This window comes from Physeter macrocephalus, chromosome 18 (assembly GCF_002837175.3).
Source record: "Physeter macrocephalus isolate SW-GA chromosome 18, ASM283717v5, whole genome shotgun sequence".
In the NCBI taxonomy this organism is placed as follows: domain Eukaryota; kingdom Metazoa; phylum Chordata; class Mammalia; order Artiodactyla; family Physeteridae; genus Physeter; species Physeter macrocephalus.
The window spans coordinates 43331610-43341433 of NC_041231.1; the positions used below are offsets into that span (position 1 = coordinate 43331610).

General features: G+C 50.4%; 1 protein-coding gene across 11 annotated transcripts in view; it reads left to right on the top strand.

Moving 5' to 3' along the window:
• LOC102979520 (6-phosphofructo-2-kinase/fructose-2,6-bisphosphatase 4) overlaps window positions 1-9824 on the top strand; it is a 77550-nt gene that overhangs the window by 46714 nt on the left and 21012 nt on the right. For all 11 annotated transcript variants that reach the window (XM_028478518.2, XM_028478521.2, XM_055080117.1 and 8 more), the window contains 5 exons: window positions 4354-4420; window positions 6811-6885; window positions 7247-7303; window positions 7726-7847; window positions 9520-9727. In XM_028478518.2, the coding sequence (XP_028334319.1) occupies window positions 4354-4420; window positions 6811-6885; window positions 7247-7303; window positions 7726-7847; window positions 9520-9727 (529 nt within the window). The remainder of the gene's footprint in view (window positions 1-4353; window positions 4421-6810; window positions 6886-7246; window positions 7304-7725; window positions 7848-9519; window positions 9728-9824) is intronic.

A 9824-nucleotide genomic window follows, 5' to 3' on the forward strand; every position in this document is an offset into this window, starting at 1 on the left:
ACACATTGTTGAGCTTCCTAGAGCTACACAGTGTGGAGGTCTGTCCCTAACACTGGGCACGGTGGAAGATCTAGAAGAGGGCATGTACAGCCATGTGTACGTGTGCAGGTGCTCCCTCTTTATGTACACATGGGTATGTGTGTAAATACACACCAGGCACCCTCTTATATGTGCACAGTCACATACCACAGGAAGGTGGGTACACATACCGTATGTACACACGTGGGCGTTCACACACGTGTGTATCCTCTGTGTGCATGTTTGGACACAAAAAAACTTATAATCGTGCACACAGGTGTACGATACCCCATGTGCACGTGAACACATTCAATCATACCTATGCCTTTTCAGTCACATACTACACACGGGCTTGGGGACACTGAGGTGTTTTCTCTGACACCAACTGGTGTCCAACAGTTCAATTCAATTCAATTCCGACCCCGTCTACCTGCAGTTAGCATCAGTTCCCACAGGTTTAGGACTCAGTCCCTCAAGACTGACCCCACTTCACACACCAGTCACAAGTCTCGGCGGGGGGCCCCCGTACTTCTAACTGGCTATAAATTGGGGGTTCCCACAACCCCCTCTTCAGCAGATTACTGTTCCAGCTCACAGAGCTCAGGAACATATTGAGTAGTGTTTACTGGTTTATTGTAAAGGATATAACTCGGGAACAGCCAAGTGGAAGAGGTGCACAGGCAAGGAAGCGGGCAGTGCGGGGAGCTTCCAGCCGTCTCGGGGTCTGGCACCCTCCCAACACCTCATCTCTTCAACCTGGAAGCTCTTCAACTCTAATCGTTCAATTCATCTTCAGCCCCCACCTACTTTCCTGGTGGATGGTGCAGGGCTGAATGTTCCAACCCTTTCATCACTTTCTGGTGATCAGCCCCATGCTGAGGCTGTCTAGGGGCCCCAGCCTGAGTCACTACATTAGCATCAACTCAGGTGTGATTGGAAGGGGCTCCTTGTGAATGACAAAAATCACTCCTATCACTTAAGAAATTCCAAGGGTCTTAGGAGCTCTGCCAAGAACCCAGGACAAATACCAAATGTATTTATCAAACCACACACACCCTCTTGTATGTGCACAGCTGCACTTCCACAGGGCCCAAGGAATGCTCACAGATGCTCACTCACAGACTTACACATACACATATCCACCCACGCATGCGCGTGCGTGCCCATCCACACTCACACCCACACGTGCGCAGGCTCCCAGGCTGTTCCCCCAGCATCTCCACCTGGGCCCTGAGATCCCTCCTACTTGGTGCAGCCTCAGCCAGAGCAGCCCACAGAGATCTTAGCCCAGAACATGGGGCTCTAAATTTGGGTGGCAAGAAATGGCCCCAGCCATGCTGAAACTGTAGAAATGTGTCTCGGGGATGTGGGGAGGCTCTGAGAAGCTCTGGTTCTTTATGTCTCAGTGCAGAAAGAATTCAGCGAGAGACAAAGTGATAGATAAGTGATTTATTAGACTAGGACACTTGTGAGGTTTACAAGCGGGTGGGCAGGAGGGCATCATGCCCAGAACTTAGTAGGCTACAGTTTTATAATCAAAGGAAAAGTGAGGAGGGGGAGAAGACCACCTTCTTCCTCATCCTTGAGTAGACATCAAGCTTCCATCATCAGCTCCTCCTTCTCCACATGGGGGTTGGGGGGGAGTTTTCTTGTCTCTACCTGGTCAAACTGGGACTGTCATGGCGCAATGGAAATGAGCAAAAAGGTGGTAACATATGGTAAATCAGCTCAGGTTTCAGTATAATGTCACCCTTTCCTTATACTTTTGTTTTTAGTGAGCACAAAGGAGTAAGTCCTAGCAATTATTAACTTACCAGTGGGCAGGATGTGGGTTTCATTCCACCATTGTTTTATTGTCTGGGGGCATGTCTTATGCTTCTGTTGCATGCTTTTGTTGTTAAGCAAGCCTGCTTGGTTTTGTGGTTAAGCAAACCTGCTTTCTTGAGTGATCATTTTCTTATAGAGGTCTCCCATACTTTTTCCTTTACTTATGATCCCTTAGTGGGATTGACTAGTCACCTACTTTGTCCCTTTACTCTGTCCTTATCAATGCCAGCTTCCTGGACTCTCAGAATTCAGGTTTTTTGGCAGAAGAAAGCACTTCGGGGTTTTAATTGAAAGGCCTAAGAGAGCACAGAAAGGTCACAAGGAGGCATAAGAGCAGAGCTCCTTCCAGTGACCTGGACTCAACTCTGCCCCCAGTTTCCCTGTGACCCCAGCAGTCTGGTCGGCCTCTGTTTCCATGCTTGGGCACACTGGCCTGGCTTGGCCTGGCACAGTCCTTTGATACACTAGGGGTTTACACACAAAATCCCAAGATCAAACAATTGGGAGATCTAACTTTACTCTTACATCAAAAAAGTACAGGTAGTAGTGTTTGGGAGGAAAAATTTTCCCTTCTTGCCTTCTAGGTTCTTTGGATGGTCTAATAATTAAATTGACATGACACAGATTAACAGCACAGAAAAAAAGTTTAATAGCACATATACCTCCTACATACATGTGAGAGACCTGGGAAGCCCTCCCCTTAAATACCATCTTCATCTGAAAAGAAAAGAAGATGTTGGGGGTGAGGAGTCAGGGGAATTTACCCGGAAAAGCTCAGTAAACGAGGGTAAGGTTGTTATGCAGATTTAAATCTATGCCTTCAGGGAATTCCCTGGCTGTGGACTTGGAGCTTCCACTGTCGGGGGCCTGGGTTCAATCGCTGGGAACTAAGATCCTGCAAGCCGTCTGGCGTGGCCTAAATCAATCAGTCACTCAGTCTGTGCCTTTAGCATTGATAATAGTTTCTAGAGATAAGGTCATCTCCCTCCTCCTGGTACAGTGAGGGAGACCCCCTTACAAATGGAGATTTCCCTTATAGTTGTAAATGTCTCTCAAAAAAGGGTAACTTCTTACTCATGTTTTCAGAGCTGCTCCCGTGTCTGCAGTGTCTTAAAAATAATCAGCCTAAAATAATCCTTAGGCCAAAGAGACATATTTTGGGGTGGCAAATTCTGCTCCCCTGCATAGATAAAAAGTCAAAGTGATTTATCTATCTTCGGACCTTATAGGGGAAATGGATAAAGTCAGAAAGATCCTTATATGTGGCAATCCATTTTGCAGCAATAAACGGAAAGGCTGAGATGTCTGAGGACAGACAGTGTAGTCAGTGGTCAGTCATGGTGAGGGTTTTGCCCTTCCAGAGCACCTGTGGACCCGGGTGCAAGAGGCAGAGACTCGGCACCCTCCTCCAGAAGGGATCATGTAGGGCATTCTTGGTCCACTGAAAGAAATGAACAGCCTAAAAGTTGAGACTTATGTTTTATTCAGTGAACAAAACTGAGGACTTAAGCCTAGAAGACAGCCTCTCAGATAACTGAGGGACTGCTCTGCAGAGATAAGGTAGGTGCCATGTGTGGGCTCATTTAAATCATTCCTTTGATATGCATCTCAGCTCTCTGGGGCCAGTGTCCTGTTCTTTCCCATTATGAGTCCCCTGAGGGGACACCTTTGGGGGCGGCTGCAGTGGCTGATAGCTTGATGGCTGCAACACCCTTTGTTTGCTGATACACCAGGTGGCATTCTTAGTCCACATCTCCCTTCTAGAAAGGAAAATTGAACATTAAGCTTAATGCTGCCTTGGGGGCCAGCAGTACTGTCTCTCCTTTCCCACCACCAGCACCGCCTGCCCTGCCCCCAACACACACACAAGGGAGCGTCTGGTTTTAAAAGTGCTTATTTTGATAGTCAGGGGGAAATGCATGACGCTTAGAAATCATGAATATGGCAAAGTGGCAGGCTGGATTTGTACATGATGAGATGAAGAAGGAAAGTACAGAAAAGTGGTATTTCAAAAAGTATTCCTGTATGGATACCAAGGGGGAAAGGGGGTGGTGGGAGGAATTGGGAGATTGGGATTGACATATATACACTATTGATACTATGTATAAAATAGATAACTAATGAGAACCTACTGGTATAGCACAGGGAACTCTACTCAGTGCTCTGTGGTGACCTAAATGAGAAGGAAATCCAAAAAGAGGTGATATATGTATATGTATAGCTGATTCACTTTGCTGTACAGTATAAACTAACACAATGTTGTAAAGCAACTATACTCCAATTAAAAAAAAAAAAAAAAAAAGGTATTCCTGATGGCCAGGAACACATAGCCTTCCACCTACAGGAGCAGGGTTACCAAACACTGAAAATCTTCCCAAGGAAAGAGAAACCTTGAGAAGAGAGAAGGGGCCCCAGGGGCTGCCCCATCTCCTGTCTGGCATATCCCTGACCTACTGCCCTGCAGCAACCAGTCAGGTGCTTGGCTGACCTGTGTTTTCTTTTCTGAAGGCAGTGTGCCCTGGCAGCCCTCCGAGACGTTCGGCGGTTCCTTAGTGAGGAAGGGGGGCACGTGGCGGTGAGTATAACACCCAGGTGGTATCTGGGAGTGACACGTGGGAGACCACATACTTCTACCCCTTTACTTATCAGGCATCTGGAGGGGAAGGCAGGGTGTATGTGGCCCTAGATACGCCTGGGTGCCAGGCCCTGGGAAGAAGTCTGCAGCTGCTGTGCTTTAAGAAGCCAGAGGCCAGATGTGGGCCAGGAATTTCCCTCTGGGCTTGTGGTTGTTTTTGACCCTGCAGGGACGTCCCTCGGAATACTCACGTTCTTGGCCACTCCACAAGTTAGAGGTGTCATGTTACCTAAGTCTTTAGCAAATGTGATTTCTCCTGGTGTGGAGAGCATCCAGCCCAACATTTGGTGGCTATTCCAGGAATCAGTTGAATGCTGGGTAAGGGAATTCCCCCTCTGTGTTGGCCCCTCCAGTCAGATGGACAGGTGGGACAAGGCTGAGCAAGGGTGTCTGCAGGAAAGGGCCCTACCCCAACCCTATGTAGTCAAACACGGGCTATTTTTTCCGTCCTTTTTCCTCTTGAAGGCATGCATCCTGGAGCTCTGTCCCCCAGCCCCATCTAGATCAGTTGCCCTCTAGGTCTGTCTGTGGCACAGCTGTCACCCTGGGAATTTCCTTCTCTTCCCTCCTGAGTTGAATGCCCTGCTCTTGGATCCCATGTCTTGCTTTTCCTTGCTTTACTAACTTGTTTTGTTGGAGCACATCCTCTAATAGCTTTCTGAGAAAGGTACTTGGAAAGTAAATTTTGTGAGACCTTGCATGTCTAGAAATGTCTTTTCTTTATCCTCACATTTGATGGATGGGTGGGAAGAACATTTCCTTTAGAATTTTCATGACATTGCTCCACTGTATTATGGCTTCTAGAGTGGCTGTGGGAAAGTCTGATGTCATTCTGACTTGCTGATCCTCCTTAAAAGTTTTTTTTCCCTAGGGAATTCCCGGGCAGTCCAGTGGTTAGGACTCCATGCTCTTTCTGCTGAGGGCCTAGGTTCAATCCCTGGTCAGGGAACTAAGATCCCACAAGCCGCACGTTGCGGCCAAAAAGAAGTTAAAAAAAAAAAAAAGTTTTATTTCCTAGAGGACACTGGGGGCTTCTCATGCCCCTTCCTCTGGGGAAGCTTTTAGGGTCTTCAAGGTGATGTGCTTTATGGTGGGTCTTCTCCACAATGCTGGGTCCTTGAGGGGGACCCTTTGCATCAGGAAACTCTTCTCCAGCAGCTCAGAGAAATGTCATATATTTTACTTTGTTAAACCACCCCCGCTGCTTTCTCACAACTGAGTCCCCACTCCCCTCCCATCTTCTTCTTTTTAAAAAAAAAAAATGAATTTATTTATTTTTTATTTATTTATTTTTGGCTGCGTTGGGTCTTCGTTGCTGCACACGGGCTTTCTCTAGTTGTGGTGAGCGGGCGCTACTCTTCATTTTGGTGCGCAGGCTTCTCATTGCGGTGGCTTCTCTTGTTGTGGAGCACGGGCTCTAAGCACACAGGCTTCAGTAGTTGTGGCACGCAGGGTCTAGAGCGCAGGCTCAGTAGTTGTGGCACACGGGCTTAGTTGCTCCGTGGCATGTGGGATCTTCCCGGACCAGGGATCAAACCCATGTCCCCTGCATTGGCAGGCGGATTCTTAACCACTGCGCCACCAGAGAAGTCCCTCCCTGTCCTCATTTCTTGAAGTTCCTTTTATTCTGTTTGATTTAGTCTTTGTTTTTCATGTTAGAGGTTTCGCTGGAGCATCCAGTGAGCCCTGGTCAAATGCCCTTTGTAAAAAGTTACGCTCTAAAAGCTGCTTGGGTGGGCTGCACCTGAGTGCTGGGCAGGCCCCAGTGGGGGTCACAGCCTGCCTGGAGGAGGCAAGGAGGGGGCCTGGGGCTCCACTTGCACCACCAGCCAGTCCTCCCGTTTCTTCTGCACACTTGTCCCTTTTTCCAGAGATGCCTGTGCCCTGTTCCTGACTACCGTGGTTCTGCACAAGCAGGTGTGCTCTGGTTGGTATAGGCTTGTGTTTGGTTTTCTCTGTTTCTCTGAGCCAGTTACCATGTGTCTATCTTAAAAAATGTGTTGACATTTCCCATCTCCTCTCCTCTCCTGTTCCCATTTTACTAGGGTGACAGGATGGAGTGGAAGTAAACATGGGTTTAGTTCTCCAAGTTTAACTAGTTTCACTGGAAGTCTTGTGAGTGCCTGCTGCCCTGCTTCCAGCTTCCCTGGGGTGCTCCCCAAGGAAGGGGAGGACCAGCCCAGCCATTGCAGGTCTGAAGGAGACTGGCCAGGCGGATGGCCGAACGGCAGCTGGTCCTGATGAGAAATCCAGTCCCTGTGCTACAGCTGTCGGGTGGCCTCCCACCTTCTCCAGGGCCAGAGGCTGAGTTAACCCCATTTTGGTCCTAGGTTTTTGATGCAACAAATACCACCCGAGAACGGAGAGCGACCATCTTTAATTTTGGAGAACAGAACGGCTACAAGGTGAGACCTCCTTGGCTTACTTCCTTGGTTGGGCTGTGGCACGTTCGGGCCCTCTGGGGCCACTTTCTCGGCCTCCTGAGGCCCACCGGCCTCAGGCAGGTGGGCTCCTGAGTGGATTTGGGATATTGATTTTCTCTCCACCTGGAGTTATCTTTCTGAGGAAGTGGGGGTCTTGGTGGGAGAGTCCTTCATAGGGCGGCACCTGCTTTGGTTCTGTGCTCCTTGGCCTGACCCCACCCCCTGAAGAAGGGCCTCCGGGCAGCATGGCCCTCAGTGGGTAGGGAGCTCCGGGGAGCCAGGCTCAGGGCCCTAAATGTGTCTCTGGTTCCTTCCCTCCTGCCCACCCTGGTCTTTGCTGCAGACCTTTTTCGTTGAGTCCATCTGTGTGGATCCTGAGGTCATAGCTGCCAACATCGTGGTGAGTGGTGCATCTGACCTTGTGGGAGCAGTAATACAGCCAAGATGGCCTGTGACAGTGAGGTCCATCTCCAGGTTAGGCTGGTGCCTGGGCCGACCTTAACTTGGTCTTCTTGAACATTGTGGGTAGGGGGGAAGGCGGTTGATCTCTGGGTCGGGTGGGGCCTGCCCACCCGATCTCAGTCCCTCGTCCCCCAAAGATGAGGGACTGGGGACTGCGATCACAGGATGTCCAGTAATACTCTCTTAGCGCTGGTGTGGGAGCTGGGACCAGGGAGTCACTGGACTCTTCCTAATGGGACCAGTCCCCCTGGGAGGCCAATCCTCCTGCCCAGCCTCCTCCCCACCCAGCATCCTCCTTGGTCTCCGACCTGCTTGGCCTCCGGCCCTGATGTGTCCTTGCTCTGTGCCTGACCCCGGCAGCAAGTGAAACTGGGCAGCCCTGACTATGTCAACCACGATAGTGATGAGGCCACGGAGGATTTCATGAGGCGCATCGAGTGCTATGAGAATTCGTATGAGTCGCTGGACGAGGACCTGGACAGGTGAGGCAGGGCAGCACTGTGTCCTCGGCTGCGGTGGGTGGTAGGTGGGGTCCACTCGGTGCCTCCTGTGGCTCCTCAAGGTGGTGGCTGAGGGACCACCTCCGCGGGCAGAGGTGGTCTGTCCTTTTTTGTTTCTTTCCTTGGGGTGGAAATCGTGGCCCAGGGGTGACTTGCAGAACCGTAGCTGCTTTATCCGGAGCTCTGAGTCACAGTTTTCTGCTATTCCATCAGAAAATCAAGCCTGTTTTCTATGCAGAGGGTCTTCCCACAAGGCTTTTGCAAACAGTACACGCTCTTCTTTCAGTGGGTGGTCTGTGTTTTGAGCAGGGGAAGGGGTGCCCAGACCCTGTCTACGAACAGCTAGCAGTAACCAGTGCTTGTGAGCCCCGCCCGCCTCCCTCTGGAACAGGGATCTGTGGGACTGAGTGCTGGATGGGGACAGCAGCCAGCCACCGGCAAGCTCTCTCCGTAAAGGCTCAGGTGGTAGATATTTTAGGCTTTGGGGGCATACAGTCTCTGTTGCAGATACTTAACTCTGCCTTTTAGTACTAAAGGAACATAGATGATACGTAAATAAATGGGCATGACTGTGTTCCCATAAAACTGTATTTACAAAACCAGGCTGCGTTTGGCTTGCTGGCCATAGTTTGCCAGCTCCTGTATTATAGCAGAAATGGGGGCAGTGGTTAAGTGAATAACACTTAAGTAATTAAGTTAACTTTAATAACTGAATAAAGTATTACAGAGTCCTTATAAATCATGCTGAAGAGACACGGGTAAGTGTGTGTTATGTAGCATTAAGTGAAAAGGGTGGAATATGAACTTGTACTTGGGTTGTTTATAATTACGTATGAATATGTAATTACAAACCAAATAAGTCAAGTGACTGCTGGGGGGATGTTTTCTGGGATGTTTGCGGGACAGTCCCTGGACTGAGCCCCCTCAGCGAGGCTGGCGCTGATCCGGTGCTGCTGCCCCAGCCTCTGTGGTTCTTCTGGTCTCCCCCCAGCATGGCATTGCTCATTGTGGCTCTGTTCTCCATGCTGCAGGGCTGCACTGGTCCAAAGCAGGGAAAGCGGCGGAGCTGGGCTTATTGGCTGCTGCCACCAGCACCATCCTCCTGTGCTTCTTGTCTCGTCCACCTGCTGCCTGGAGTGGGACATGGCGGCCACACATATGACCCGGGCTGGGTTCTCGGGGGAGGGTTCGCTGGGGGAAGGAAAGGCCAGGCTCATGGATGGCTGACCAGGAAGACTGGAGGGGAAGCACGTTTGCCAACTACTCCCAGGTCAATCCTGGAAAAAACTGTCTCTTGTTCACCTTACAGATAGTACGTTGAGAGCTCATAGGTAGGCAAGAGGGGCCCGGGGGACATAGAGCAGCGATGAAGGTCCCGATGTGGTAGGACTGACCCCTCGTTTTGAATGTCACCTTTTGGGAGCATGATGAGTGTGGAGCACCTCTCACGGGGCTTGTCTGTTTGTCATGCGTGTCGTGTTGCTCCCACCTCACCCCCATCACTCACGTACCAGCTGGCAGTCCTGTGTGTTGTGGTCTCAAGCCTGGTGGGGTCAGAGATGCAAGGCTCTGAGTCTGGTTCCTGGAGCTGGCAGGACATGGCCTCAAGGACCCCAGTCACACTCACAGGCTTCTCTCTACCTTCTCTGGAAAGGGATCTGTCCTACATCAAGATCATGGACGTAGGGCAGAGCTACATCGTGAACCGCGTGGCTGACCACATCCAGAGCCGCATTGTGTATTACCTCATGAACATCCATGTGACGCCCCGCTCCATCTACCTCTGCCGGCACGGGGAAAGCGAGCTCAACCTCAAGGGCCGGATTGGCGGGGACCCAGGACTCTCCGCCCGGGGCAGGGAGGTCAGTGTGTGTGTGTGTGTGTGTGTGTGTGTGTGTGTGTGTGTGTGTGTGTGTGTGGTGGGCTATTTATTCATAGCTTTGCCCATTTTTCTGTAGG